This window comes from Scyliorhinus torazame, chromosome 16 (assembly GCF_047496885.1).
Source record: "Scyliorhinus torazame isolate Kashiwa2021f chromosome 16, sScyTor2.1, whole genome shotgun sequence".
NCBI classification, from domain to species: domain Eukaryota; kingdom Metazoa; phylum Chordata; class Chondrichthyes; order Carcharhiniformes; family Scyliorhinidae; genus Scyliorhinus; species Scyliorhinus torazame.
Window position 1 is genome coordinate 31,698,972 of NC_092722.1, and position 15,058 is coordinate 31,714,029.

At 47.2% G+C, this 15,058-nt stretch overlaps 1 protein-coding gene across 6 annotated transcripts in view; it reads left to right on the forward strand.

The window, feature by feature from the left end:
- Positions 1 to 15,058, forward strand: part of LOC140392662 (pleckstrin homology domain-containing family G member 5-like) — a 337,052-nt gene that overhangs the window by 242,620 nt on the left and 79,374 nt on the right. For all 6 annotated transcript variants that reach the window (XM_072478154.1, XM_072478158.1, XM_072478155.1 and 3 more), the window contains 3 exons: positions 67 to 127; positions 1,594 to 1,685; positions 14,284 to 14,420. In XM_072478154.1, the coding sequence (XP_072334255.1) occupies positions 67 to 127; positions 1,594 to 1,685; positions 14,284 to 14,420 (290 nt within the window). The remainder of the gene's footprint in view (positions 1 to 66; positions 128 to 1,593; positions 1,686 to 14,283; positions 14,421 to 15,058) is intronic.

Genomic DNA, 15,058 nt, shown 5'->3' on the forward strand with positions numbered 1-15,058 from the left:
TCAGAGTAGGACAACATGCTGTTTTTATGAAAAACATGCTCTCATTGAATTTTCCCGACCCCACAGTGACAAGAGGAATTCTGCACTGAAGTTGAGCAAGAAGAAAGCTCGCCGTCGACACACAGATGTGAGTATTATTGAGGGGAGTGAATCAGTAGCTGTGTACAGAAAGAGGTGGTATTATTGAGGGGAGTGAATCAGTGGCTGTGTACAGAAAGAGGTGGTATTATTGAGGGGAGTGAATCAGTGGCTGTGTACAGAAAGAGGTGGTATTATTGAGGGGAGTGAATCAGTACCTGTGTACAGAAAGAGGTGGTATTATTGAGGGGAGTGAATCAGTGGCTGTGTACAGAAAGAGGTGGTATTATTGAGGGGAGTGAATCAGTATCTGTGTACAGAAAGAGGTGGTATTATTGAGGGGAGTGAATCAGTATCTGTGTACAGAAAGAGGTAGTATTATTGAGGGGAGTGAATCAGTGGCTGTGTACGGAAAGAGGTGGTATTATTGAGGGGAGTGAATCAGTGGCTGTGTACAGAAAGAGGTGGTATTATTGAGGGGAGTGAATCAGTAGCTGTGTACAGAAAGAGGTGGTATTATTGAGGGGAGTGAATCAGTGGCTGTGTACAGAAAGAGGTGGTATTATTGAGGGGAGTGAATCAGTGGCTGTGTACAGAAAGAGGTGGTATTATTGAGGGGAGTGAATCAGTACCTGTGTACAGAAAGAGGTGGTATTATTGAGGGGAGTGAATCAGTGGCTGTGTACAGAAAGAGGTGGTATTATTGAGGGGAGTGAATCAGTATCTGTGTACAGAAAGAGGTGGTATTATTGAGGGGAGTGAATCAGTGGCTGTGTACAGAAAGAGGTGGTATTATTGAGGGGAGTGAATCAGTGGCTGTGTACAGAAAGAGGTGGTATTATTGAGGGGAGTGAATCAGTGTCTGTGTACAGAAAGAGGTGGTATTATTGAGGGGAGTGAATCAGTATCTGTGTACAGAAAGAGGTAGTATTATTGAGGGGAGTGAATCAGTGGCTGTGTACAGAAAGAGGTGGTATTATTGAGGGGAGTGAATCAGTGCCCGTGTACAGAAAGAGGTGGTATTATTGAGGGGAGTGAATCAGTACCTGTGTACAGAAAGAGGTGGTATTATTGAGGGGAGTGAATCAGTATCTGTGTACAGAAAGAGGTGGTATTATTGAGGGGAGTGAATCAGTACCTGTGTACAGAAAGAGGTGGTATTATTGAGGGGAGTGAATCAGTATCTGTGTACAGAAAGAGGTAGTATTATTGAGGGGAGTGAATCAGTGGCTGTGTACAGAAAGAGGTGGTATTATTGAGGGGAGTGAATCAGTGGCTGTGTACAGAAAGAGGTGGTATTATTGAGGGGAGTGAATCAGTACCTGTGTACAGAAAGAGGTGGTATTATTGAGGGGAGTGAATCAGTGGCTGTGTACAGAAAGAGGTGGTATTATTGAGGGGAGTGAATCAGTGGCTGTGCTCAGGTCTAGTTGGTCTCTGTGCTGCTGGGGTGTCTCCCAATTCCTTTCCTCCTGCATCAGTTCCTGGTGCTGACTCTTTCTCCTTGTTCTACAGGATCCCAGCAAGGAGTGTTTCACATTGAAGTTTGATTTGAATATCAACATTGAGACAGAGATCGTCCCTGCCATGAAGAAAAGGTCTCTGGGGTAAGTCCAAGGGTTTCTCATGCCTTCCTAATCTGCCATCCCTGTGCCAGGTTATCCCGAGCTTGCTGACTCCCACTGGATCCCTCAGTTACAGTGACACAGTGCAGACAACACTTTCGCTATTAAATCTCTGGGTTATGTCTTTAAGAACTACATAATCTGGACAAGGGATTGAACCAGGAACCTTCTTGTTTGATGTGATTCAGCTGTTCTAGAGAGAGGTACAAAACAGAGGTTTAATAGGCTCTTACACGCAATACATTGCTCACATCAAACAAATTCATATCAATTTTCCTTCTCATCTTCCGCATACAGTGTCACATGAGGGGCCACCTGCCCCAGTGTTATCGGGGGCCCTGCCCCAGTGTTATCGGGGGCCCTGCCCCAGTGTTATCGGGGGCCCTGCCCCAGTGTTATCGGGGGCCCTGCCCCAATGTTATCGGGGGCTCTGCCCCAGTGTTATCGGGGGCTCTGCCCCAGTGTTATCGGGGGCTCTGCCCCAGTGTTATCGGGGGCTCTGCCCCAGTGCTATCGGGGGCTCTGCCCCAGTGCTATCGGGGGCTCTGCCCCAGTGCTATCGGGGACCCTGCCCCAGTGTTATCGGGGGCCCTGCCCCAGTGTTATCGGGGGCCCTGAGCCAGTGTTATCGGGGGCCCTGAGCCAGTGTTATCGGGGGCCCTGCCCCAGTGTTATCGGGGGCCCTGCCCCAGTGTTATCGGGGGCCCTGCCCCAGTGTTATCGGGGGCCCTGCCCCAGTGTTATCGGGGGCCCGGCCCCAGTGTTATCGGGGGTCCTGCCACAGTGTTATCGGGGGCCCTGCCCCAGTGTTATCGAGGGCCCTGCCCCAGTGTTATAGGGGGTCCTGCCCCAGTGTTATCGAGGGCCCTGCCCCAGTGTTATCGAGGGTCCTGCCCCAGTGTTATCGGGGGCATCTGTGACAGCATTTCCAGGAATCCTTCCCCAGCATTTCCAGGAATCCTGCCCCAGCATTTCCAGGGGCTCTATTCCAGGATCATCTGTGGCAGTACTCATAATTACTGGGTGCAGTGTTTCTGTGCACAGCCCTATGGTCTGCTCAGTTTCTGCTGTTTTGAGGTTTCCCTTTGTTCATTATCTGGTATCTCTGTGGGACATGGCATAAAATAAAATAGGTCAGGCCCATCTGGGCAGCACTAACTGAGCGCAACACGCTCACAGACCCTGAGCGCTACCTGTAAATGAATTGCCTGGTGTTATGGCGAGGCGTTTTCAGAACCCCAAAATGTATCATGGAGTTCAACCAACCTCTCCCTTTAATGTATTTGTTGCTTTTCCTAGCATACGGCTTGTTCCCTAGGTGTGGGATTACGATTAGGACACGTGGGTTTTTAAACACAAAACACTGTTTGTTCCATGAACTTAACCTAACATCTTGAATAAACACTGGATCTCTTAACACCCCTTACTTCAAAGATAACGCCGAAAATATTGCAACAGTAAATAATTCCACAAAATGTTCCTTCAAACTTCTAAGAGACTTAACACTTTTAAACAGAATCACATCAGGTTAAAGGCTTTACTATTATGAGTTTAAATCACCCAAATGATCCAGAGATAGTCTTTCATGGCAGAGATCCAGCTCACTGTAAACACAGACACTCCCAAGCTCTTTTCAAACTGCAAAACTAAACTGCAAAGTGGCTGACCTGACCTCAGCTCCACCCACTCTCTGACATTACTGTTTTCTTAAAGGTACATTGCTTAAACATTCATGTCTTAAAGGTACTCTCACAGGACACCTCCCCCCAAGAAAAAAAAATAAACCATCAACTTCAAGATGGTTTCATTTTTCACTTTTGCACCATCCACTAACAAATGTACACAGTAAATATACCTTTTCGTTTTTAAAAAAAAACACCACACGCAAACAGGTATAATAACATTGTCCATTTTTCTTTGTTCTTCTTCCTCCAACCGAAATCCTTCTCGATTGACAGTCTCATTGAACAAAGTCTCTGCATGATCCATCCACTCCTCTACTCCTCGGCATTTCTCTTGAGAATCAGATACTTTAGTTCAATCTGACCACAGTGTCCCTTGCAATTCTCCAATATAGGACCATTGGTGATCGCAGCTTTCAGGCAGTCAAATGCCTGTTGAAAGTCCGCTGTCCATTGAATTTTTTTACGTTTCTTCAGCAATTCCATCAGTGGAGTAATCACACCACAAAACCTTTGCACAACTGTTCGATCAAATCCACTCATGCTAAGAAATCGCATTTTTCCCTTCGTCTTGAAGGTATCGGAAACTCCGCAAGGAAAGTGATTCGGGCTTCTCCAAATTCACTTTGGGCTAGGTTCATCACCAAACCCGCCGCCTGAAGTCGATCGAAGAACTCCATACGATGTTTTAAATGTTCTTTCCATGTCTGGAAGTTGGAAATAAAAGCAGATTGTCCCAATTTCTCAATGCAATCCCTCAAACGTGGGATAGGATAAGAGTCCGTTCTTGTAACTGCATTCACCTTTCGATAGTCCACACACAACCGTTGGGTACCGTCTGGTTTAGGTACCATCACTATGGGTGAGCTCCATTGGCTGCAACCCACTTCAATTATGCCATTCTTCAGCATACTCTCAATCTCTCTGTTAACTTGTGCCAATTTTAAAGAATTAAGTCTATATGGATGTTGTTTGATAGGAACCGCATTTCCCACATCTACATCATGTATAGCCATTTTAGTACTTCCCAATTTATCTCTACAAACTTGCCCATGTGATATCAATAACTCTTTTCAGGTCAGTTCATTTTTCCTCTGGAAGGTAACTTAACAATTCATCCCAATTTTTAAGAACATTCTCATTTTCCAATTTAATTTGAGGTATGTCAAATTCACAGACATCTGGATTTGGTTTGTCACTTTGAGTTAGAATCATTAAAACCTCCTTTTTCTCTCCTTCCCTTTCAAAGTACGTTTTAAGCATATTCACATGACACACTCGATGAGTCTTCCTTCTATCTGGTGTTTTTACCACATAATTCACCTCACTTAATTTCCTTTCAATCTGATACGGTCCACAAAACCTAGCTTTTAAAGGCTCCCCTACCACTGGTAACAACACTAAAACTTTATCCCCACTGGCAAAACTACGAACTTTGGATTTCTTGTCCGCTACCCATTTCATCACATTTTGTTCAACTTTCAAATGTTGTCTAGCCAATTCACCTGCTCTACTTAATCGTTCCCTAAAATTTGACACGTAATCCAATAGTGTAATTTCCGATTTCTCACCCACCAATTTTTCCTTAATCAATTTAACTGGTCCTCTTACCTCATGACCCAAAATTAGTTCAAAAGGACTAAATTTGGTCGACTCATTAGCTGCATCCCTAATTGCAAACAATACGAATGGGATTCCTTTATCCCAATCCTCTGGATAATCTTGACAATATGCCCTCAACATTGTCTTTAATGTCTGATGCCACCTTTCTAGTAGTGGACTCGCCACCACTAAGGGCATTCAAATGGTCATTGGATAGACATATGGACAATAAGGGAAGAGTGTAGATGGGCTTTAGCGTGGTTTCACAGGTTGGCGCAACATTGAGGGCCGAAGGACCTGTACTGCGCTGTAATGTTCTATGTTCTAACACTCCCTGCGATTCTGGATGGTACGCAGTTATTTAAATTGTATTATTCCTAAGCTATCCATAACTTCTTTGAATAACTTTGAAGTAAAATTTGTTCCTTGATCCGATTGAATTTCTGTGGGTAGTCCATATCTTGTAAAGAATTTAAGTAACTCCTCCACAATCCTTTTAGCTGTAATATTACGTACTGGAATGGCCTCTGGAAACCCAGTAGACACATCCATCACAGTCAGAAGATATTGATTCCCACTTTTTGTTTTAGGAAGCGGTCCTACACAATCCATTAGGACCCTTGTAAAAGGTTCCTCAAATGCTGGAATGGGTATTAAGGGCACTAGTTTTATCACTGCTTGAGGTGCCTCTGGTACCTCATGTGCAACTCGCAACACCTCCTTTCTATACCCGACCGGCAATTCTACTTGATGAACTTCTGCCCACTTTTCATCCGCCTGCATAGGTACAGGTCTCCATTTTCTCATCAAGACAACATTTTTACGGTAATAACACTCTGGTATACTCTCAGATTCCTCTTCCGTATATGCTTTCTGATATATCCGTTTTATTTCTACATCTTTCTGTTGTAACTCCGCCAATTTTCCTGAACTAAAAATATCCGCCTCATCCTCCACCTGTTCTTGTTCTTTTTCAACCATCTGATCAAAAATTGTTTCTGATAATTGCACTTCAACTTCATCTTCACTCTTTGATTTCTCCATTATATAAGGTAAGGTTGGAAAGTCCAGTGAAGAGTGGTGAAGTGGTAGTAGGAGTAATAGCTAAACTATCTTGTCCAGGAATACAGTTTATCTTGGGTAATGATATAGCTGGATCGCAGGTGGGAGTGATGCCGACTGTTGATTTCTCCTCATGTCTTTTTTTAAAAATATATTTTATTGAAATTTTTCATTCACAATTTTTTCCCCTTTACACATCAAACATAAAGAAAATTTTACAGTACATGTAACATGATATCTACAATCTAATAAAGAGTAACTAACTAACTTGGTAAACTAACCAATTAACATAATATGAAACATTCCCCTCCCCCTCCCTCCCCTCGCCTCCCCCCCCCCCCCCCCCCCCCCCCCCCCCTCCCCCCGGGTTGCTGCTGCTGGTCATCTATCTTCCCTCTAACGTTCCGCTAGGTAGTCGAGGAACGGTTGCCAACTTCTGGTGAACCCTTGAGCCGATCCTCTCAGTGCAAACTTAATCTGCTCCAGTTTTATGAACCCCGCCATATCGTTTATCCAGGCCTCCAGTCCGGGGGGTTTCGCTTCCTTCCACATGAGTAAAATCCTATGCCGGGCTACTAGGACGCAAAGGCCATGACATCGGCCTCTTTCGCCTCCTGCACTCCCGGCTCATCCGCAACTCCAAATAAAGCTAACCCCCAGCCTGGCTTGACCGGACCTTCACCACCTTCGAGATCACTCCCGTCACTCCCCTCCAATACCCCTCCAGTGCCGGGCACAACCAAAACATATGTGTGTGGTTTGCCGGGCTTCCGCCGCACCTCCCACACTTGTCCTCCACTCCGAAGAACCTGCTCAACCTTGCTCCCGTTATGTGTGCTCTATGTAGCACCTTAAATTGAATCAGGCTAAGCCTGGCACACGAGGAAGAGGAATTTACCCTGCTTGGGGCATCAGCCCACAGACCCTCCTCTATCTCCTCCCCGAGCTCTTCTTCCCACTTTCCTTTCAGTTCGCCCACCAGCTCCTCCCCCTCTTCTCTCATCTCTCGGTATATCTCTGACATCTTGCCCTCCCCGACCCACCCCCCCGAAAGCATTCTATCCTGGATCCCCTGTGTCGGGAGCAATGGAAATTCCCTCACCTGTTGTCTTGTGAATGCCCTCACCTGCATATACCTAAAGAAATTTCCCCGGGGCAGCTTATACTTTTCCTCCAACGCTCCCAAGCTCGCAAACGTCCCGTCTATAAATAAATCTCCCACCCTCCTAATTCCCAACTGGTGCCAGCTCTGGAATCCTCCATCCATCCTCCCTGGGGCAAACCTATGGTTGTTCCTAATTGGGGACCCCACCAGGGCTCCCAGCACACCTCTCTGTCGCCCCCATTGCCCCCAAATATTTAATGTTGCCGCCACCACTGGGTTCGTGGTAAATTCTTTTGGTGAGAACGGTAGTGGTGCCGTCACCAGCGCCTCTAGACTCATCCCTTTACAGGACTTTCTCTCTAGTCTTTTCCACGCCGCTCCCTCTCCCTCTATCATCCATTTACGGATCATCGCCACATTTACGGCCCAATAGTAGTCGCCCAAATTCGGCAACGCCAGTCCCCCTCTGTCTCTGCTACGTTGTAAGAACCCCCTCCTTACCCTCGGAACTTTCCCTGCCCAGACGAAGCTCGTGATGCTCCTGTCTATTATTTTAAAGAAGGCCTTAGTGATCAGTATAGGGAGACATTGGAATACAAATAGGAACCTCGGGAGGACCATCATCTTAATTGCCTGCACTCTGCCCGCCAGTGACAGTGGCTACATGTCCCACCTCTTGAAGTCCTCTTCCATTTGTTCCACCAGTCGTGTCAGATTAAGTCTGTGCAAGGTTCCCCAGCTCCTGGCTATCTGAATCCCCAGGTATCGAAAGTTTCTTTCCACTTTCCTTAAAGGCAGGCCATCTATCCCTCTACTCTGGTCCCCAGGGTGTATCACGAAAAGTTCACTCTTCCCCATGTTAAGCCTATATCCCGAGAAATCTCCGAACTCCCTCAATATCTGCATGACCTCTGTCATCCCCCCCACTGGGTCCGTCATATACAACAGTAGGTCATCCGCATAGAGTGACACTCGGTGTTCTTCTCCCCCTCTAATCACCCCTCTCCATTTTCTGGAGTCTCTCAGCGCCATGGCCAGTGGTTCAATTGCCAACGCGAACAGTAATGGAGATAGCGGGCATCCCTGTCTTGTTCCCCTGTATAGTCGGAAATACTCCGATCTTTGCCGACCCGTGACCACACTTGCCTTTGGGGCCCCATAGAGGAGTTTGACCCAGCTAACGAACCCGTTCCCGAACCCAAACCTCCTCAGCACCTCCCATAGATACTCCCACTCCACCCTGTCAAATGCCTTCTCTGCATCCATTGCCGCCACTATCTCTGCCTCCCCCTCTACTGGGGGCATCATTATCACCCCTAATAGCCGTCGCACATTGACATTTAGTTGTCTCCCCTTTACGAATCCTGTCTGGTCTTCGTGCACCACCCCCCGGGACACAGTCCTCTATCCTCGATGCCAGCACCTTTGCTAGCAATTTGGCGTCCACATTTAGTAGTGAAATAGGCCTATAGGACCCGCACTGCAGCGGATCTTTATCCCGCTCCAAAATTAGCGATATCGTCGCCTCCGACATTGTCGGGGGTAGAGTCCCCCCTTCCCTGGCCTCGTTAAAAGTCCTCACCAACAGCGGGGCCAGCAGGTCCACGTATTTTCTATAAAATTCCACCGGGAATCCATCTGGTCCCGGGGCCTTCCCTGCCTGCATGTTCCCTAGCCCCTTGGTAACCTCGTCCACCCCAATTGGTGCCCCCAGGCCTTCTACCTCCTGCTCCTCCACCCTCGGGAACCTTAATTGGTCCAAAAACTGCCGCATCTTCTCTTTTCCCTCCAGGGGTTGGGACCTATAAAGTCTTTCGTAAAAGGTCTTAAACACCCTGTATATCTTCCCTGCTCTTCGCACCCTAGCTCCCTTTTCGTCTCTAATTCCCCCTATCTCCCTCGCCGCTGTCCTCTTTCGCAGCTGATGGGTCAACAGGCGACTAGCCTTTTCCCCATATTCATACCTCATCCCCTGTGCCTTCCTCCACAGCACCTCCGCCCTCCTGGTGGTCAGAAGGTCGAACTCCATCTGGAGTCGTCGTCTCTCCCTGTACAGTCCCTCCTCCGGGGTCTCCGCATATTCTTTATCCACCCTTAAGATCTCCCCCAGTAATCTTTCCCTTTCCTTGGCCTCTGCTTTTCCTTTGTGGGCCCTGATGGAGATCAGCTCTCCTCTGACCACCGCCTTTAGTGCTTCCCATACCACTCCCACTCGGACCTCCCCGTCGTCATTGGCCTCCAGGTATCTCTCAATACATCCCCGCACTCTTCCACAGACTCCCTCATCCGCCAGCAATCCCACATCTAATCGCCAGAGTGCACGCTGCTCCCTCTCCTCTCCTAGTTCCAGGTCCACCCAATGTGGGGCATGATCCGAGATAGCTATGGCTGAATACTCTGTTTCCTCCACCCTCGAGATCAACGACCTTCCCAAAACAAAAAAATCTATCCGGGAGTACACCTTATGAACATGGGAGAAGGAGAACTCCCTGGCCTTCTGTCTAACAAATCGCCATGGATCCACTCCCCCCATTTGGTCCATAAACCCCTTAAGCACCTTGGCCGCTACCGGCCTTCTTCCGGTCTTAGATCTGGATCTGTCTAACCCTGGGTCCAGCACGGTGTTGAAGTCTCCCCCCATTATCAAGTTTCCTACCTCCAGGTCCGGTATACGTCCCAGCATCCGCTTCATGAATCCCGCATCATCCCAATTCGGGGCATACACGTTAACCAACATGACCTCCATTCCCTCCAGCCTGACACTCACCATCACATATCTGCCTCCACTATCTGCTACAATGCTCCTTGCTTCGAATGATACCCGTTTCCCCACCAGTATGGCCACCCCTCTATTCTTTGCATCCAGCCCTGAGTGGAACACCTGTCCCACCCATCCTTTCCTTAACCTAACTTGGTCCGCCACCTTCAGGTGCGTCTCCTGGAGCATAGCCACGTCTGCCCTCAATCCTTTCAAGTGCGCGAACACTCGGGCACTTTTAATCGGTCCATTTAGGCCTCTCACGTTCCACGTGATCAGCCGCACTGGGGGGCTACCTGCCACTTTCCCGTGTCGACTAGCCATCACCCTCTCTAGGCCGGTCCCACGTCCCGATTCCGCGCTCCCACTCGTTCCCCAGGTGGCGCATCCCAGCCCCGACCACCCGTTCTTTAGTCAGTTCCTATTTGATTTCTGCAGCAGCAACCCAGTTATCCTCCCCCCCCCCCACCCCTGCTAGATCCCCATCTAGCGTGATTGCTCCCCCCATATTACTTCCGCAAGTCAGCTGACTTCAACTGACCCCGGCTTCTCCCGCTCACTCCTTGACCCCCCCGTGTGGGGAACTCCCATCTACCTTGCGCCAATCTTCCCGCCATCATCTTTCTGGCGCGGGAACAAGGACAGTAGGCTTCATATTCTCTGTAGCTGTCCCGCCCCTTGTGGCGCAGCTCCCTCTCCCGCCCCACTCCCATTCCTCATCCTCCGCCTGTGTCTCTTCTTTCCCCCCCCACCGACGCCAACATTTCTTAGTGTCCCCCCCTTCCCATTTTAAATCCCTATATACATCGACAGTGACATCTCCCTCTAATATCAGTCCCTCAGTTCCGATCCAATTTCTCGTCTTTAATAAAGGTCCATGCTTCTTCCGCCGTGTCGAAGTAGTGATGTCTCTCCTGGTACGTGACCCATAGTCGCGCCGGCTGCAGCATCCCGAACTTCACCTTCTTCTTGTGTAACACCTCCTTGGCTCGATTAAAACTCGCCCTCCTTCTCGCCACCTCCGCACTCCAATCCTGGTACACCCGTACCACCGCATTCTCCCATCTACTACTCCGTACCTTTTTGGCCCATCTCAGAACCACTTCTCTATCATTAAAGCGATGAAATCGCACGATTGTCGCCCTAGGTGATTCTCCCGCCTTTGGTCTCCTCGCAGGGACCCGATGAGCCCCTTCCACTTCTAAGGGGCCCGAAGGGGCCTCAGCTCCCATCAGCGAGCTTAGCATCGTGCTCACGTAAGCCCTGCAGTCCGCACCTTCCACTCCCTCAGGGAGACCCAGGATCCGAAGGTTCTTCCTTCGTGCTCTGTTTTCTAGGGCCTCAATCCTTTCAATGCACTTTTTGTGGAGCGCCTCGTGCGTCTGTGTTTTGACCGCCAGGCCCAGGATCTCGTCTTCATTATCCGCCACCTTCTGCTCCACCACGCGGAGCTCTGTCTCCTGGGTCCTTTGTGCCTCCTTAAGCCCCTCAATTGCCTGTAGCATCGGGGTCAGCACCTCCTTCTTAAGTAGCTCCACACACCGTCTTAGGAATTCGTCTTGATCGGGCCCCCATGTCGCCTGGGCTTTCTCCGCCGCCATCTTGCTTCTTTTTCCTCCTGTCCCTATCGTCGAGGATTCTTCTCAATGTAGCCGCCACTGCCGATATTTTTCTCTTTCGTTGGGGGGGGACTTCCTATTAACTCACCCCACACCGGGTTTCGTCGTGAAAAAATTCCCCGTTGGGGCTCTTAAAAGAGCCCGAAGGTCCGTTTGAGCTGGAGCCGCCGAAACGTGCGGCTTAGCTGGGCATCGCCGCAACCGGAACCTCCTCATGTCTTAACCTGTGACTTTGCGACCTTGTTACTACACAATCCGGAAAAATCCCAAGATATTCGTCCTTCAACACTTCAGTTGACTGATTTTCCAATGGTTTATCAACCACAGTAGGCATCACTCCCACCTGCAATCCAGCTATATCATTCCCCAGGATAAACTGTATTCCTGGACAAGATAGTTTATCTATTACTCCTACTACCACTTCACCACTCTTCACTGGACTTTCCAACCTTACCTTATATAATGGAATGCTACTCCTCTCGCCCTGAATTCCACATATCACCACCTTTTCTGGCAACATTCTTCCCAAACTACATAATTCCTCATCTCTTACCATTAAAGATTGACTAGTCCCTGTATTTCTTAAAATTGTGACTACTTTACCTGCTCCTCCTGATACACATGAGTAAACTTTACCCACACAAGTAAATTCTTTAAAGACATCTGGCACCTTCTTAACAATTACTTCTTGAACAGGCTGTACAATCGTTTGCACCTCCTTCGCTTCCCTTGGGCTTTCCTTTCCCACTCTAACAAACTCCACTGTCTTATCCTGTTTTACCACATCAGCCTTCCCAGTGCTTTTCTTCAACCACCAACACTATGACTTTACATGGCCTAGTTTATTACAGTGAAAACATCTGAAATTTTTCATTTCTTTTCCACCCTCCTGGATTTCTTTTTTAATCTGAGGTACACTCTCTTTATTGTCTCCCATCAGATCACCTTTACCTTTACCACTTGAGTATTTCTCATGTCCCCCAGTTTCTATCCCTCACTGGCTGCAACTGATGTCGGAAACCAATCTTTGATTTATGAACTAATTCATAATCATCTGCCATTTCCGCTGCTAATCTCGCAGTTTTAACCCTCTGTTTTTCCACATGAGTTCTCACTACATCAGGAATTGAATTTTTAAACTCCTCCAAAAGTATAATTTCTCTGAGAGCTTCATACGTTTGGTCTATTTTCAAAGCCCTTATCCACCTATCAAAATTACTCTGTTTGAGCCTTTCAAACTCCATGTATGTTTGACCAAATTCTTTCCGTAAATTTCTAAACCTTTGTCTGTCGGCTTCAGGCACTGGTTCATATGCACCTAAGATGGATTTCTTCACCTCCTCATAAGTTCCAGATACCTCCTCCGATAGTGATGCAAACACTTCACTAGCTCTACCTACCAGCTTTGTTTGAAACAGTAACACCCACATGTCCTGTGGCCATTTCATTTGTTTAGCTACCTTCTCAAATGAAATGAAAAAGGCTTCCACTTCCTTCTCGTCAAACCTTGGCAATGTTTGGACATATTTAAATAGATTCCCACACAGCCTTCGACTATGACGCTCTTTCTCACTATCCTCATCACTATCATCCAACTGTACGTCTGCCAATTTTAACTGATTGTCATGTTTCATGGCCATTTTCTGAAGTTCAAACTCCCTCTCTTTATCTTCATCCCTGATCTGTATCTCCCTTTCTTTTTCTTTTTGTTCTGCTAGGGCTATTCTTTCTTTTCTCCTTTCTTCTCTCTCCTTTTCTTTTTCCTCTCTCTCTCTTTCTCTTTCTTTTTCCTCTCTCTCACTCTCGTATTCAAGCCGCTTTAATTCTCTCTCATGTTCCATTTGTTTAATTTGCAACTGAATTTTTGCCATTTCCAATGAGTCATAATTACCTCATCTTTTCACATTTTGTCAGGTAATGTTAACTGCAATGCTCTTGCCAAATCTAACAGTCTGCTTTTTGTTTCTGTCCGTAAGGTACGACGTGTGACATTCTCCACCCCCAAAAACTTCTGAGCCTCTGAAAGAGCCATTGTTCACAACATTCTCCCCACTTAAACTAAAATACCACACCGGAAAAGCAACAATCCTTCACTGTCTTTAAGTTCACAAAAGCTAATCCAATAGATAGACTTTTATCCCCCTCGACCCCCAATTGTTATGGGCGAGGCGTTTTCAGAACCCCAAAATGTATCATGGAGTTCAACCAACCTCTCCCTTTAATGGATTTGTTTCTTTTCCTAGCACACGGCTTGTTCCCTAGGTGTGGGATTACAATTATGGACACGTGGGTTTTTCAACACAAAACACTGTTTATTCCATGAACTCAACTTAACACCTTAAATAAACATTGGATCTCTTAACACCCCTTACTTCAAAGATAACGCCGAAAATATTGCAATAGTAAATAATTCCTCAAAATGTTCCTTCAAACTTCCAAGAGACTTAACACCTTTAAACAGAATCACATCAAGTTGAAGGCTTTACTGTTATGAGTTTAAATCACCCAAATGATCCAGCGATAGTCTTTCATGGCAGAGATCCAGCTCACTGCAAACACAGACACTCTAAAGCTCTTTTGAAACTGCAAAACTAAACTGCAAAATGGCTGACCTGACCTCAGCTCCACCCACTCTCTGACATCACTGTTTTCTTAAAGGTACATTGCTTAAACATCCATGTCTTAAAGGTACTCTCACATGACACCTGGGGATTTTCATTCAGTTCTTGAAGAATATGTTTTTCTTTTGCAGGGAAACACTGTTGCCTGTATGTGAGAGAAATGGCATTGAGTTGAATCAGGTGGAGGTTTTCTTGGACCACTCCTATACACCTCTAAACCTGAACTTCGAGGCGTATCGGTTTGGAGGACACTACTTGAAAGTGAAAGGTAGGTGGTCGACCCGCTGCGAATAATGCCCTCACATTGAGAGTGGCCCAGGACCGATGGTCAGTGATGGGTCAGGTCTAAGTGGTGCTGCATTCCCCACAGGATTAGAGAATGAGAATTCTTGCCTCAGCACCTGGGCTAGATGCAGAAGCAGGCCACTGAGCTGGGAGGCAGAGTTGACTCAGATTATTACTGCTGAGTGCGCCAGTCACATCTGCACTGCTTGATGTGGCAGAACCATCCTGAAGAAAATTTCCCTGCTTCAATCCCTGGTCTGTGCTGGGTTAGCTTCTCTCCAGTGCTGATGTTGGGGGTGAGACCACATTGGTCTCGATAATCTAAATTAGGGGAATAAACTTAGATAATGCTGTTCACAACCTCAGGATAGCCCAGAGTGCTCTACAGCCAATGAAGTACTTTCCAAGCGCGGTTAATGTTGTAAAGCAAGAAGTGCTACAGCGAATCTGAACACAACAAAGAGGAATGTGATAATCTCTTTTACCATGTTGAATTGAGGGATAAATATTGTGCAGGACACCAAAGAGACCGTACCTGACCTTTCAGCATCTCATCCAAAAGACGACACTTCTGACAGTGCAGCACTACCACAGCGCTGCCTTGGAGAGTCAGTTTTGCTC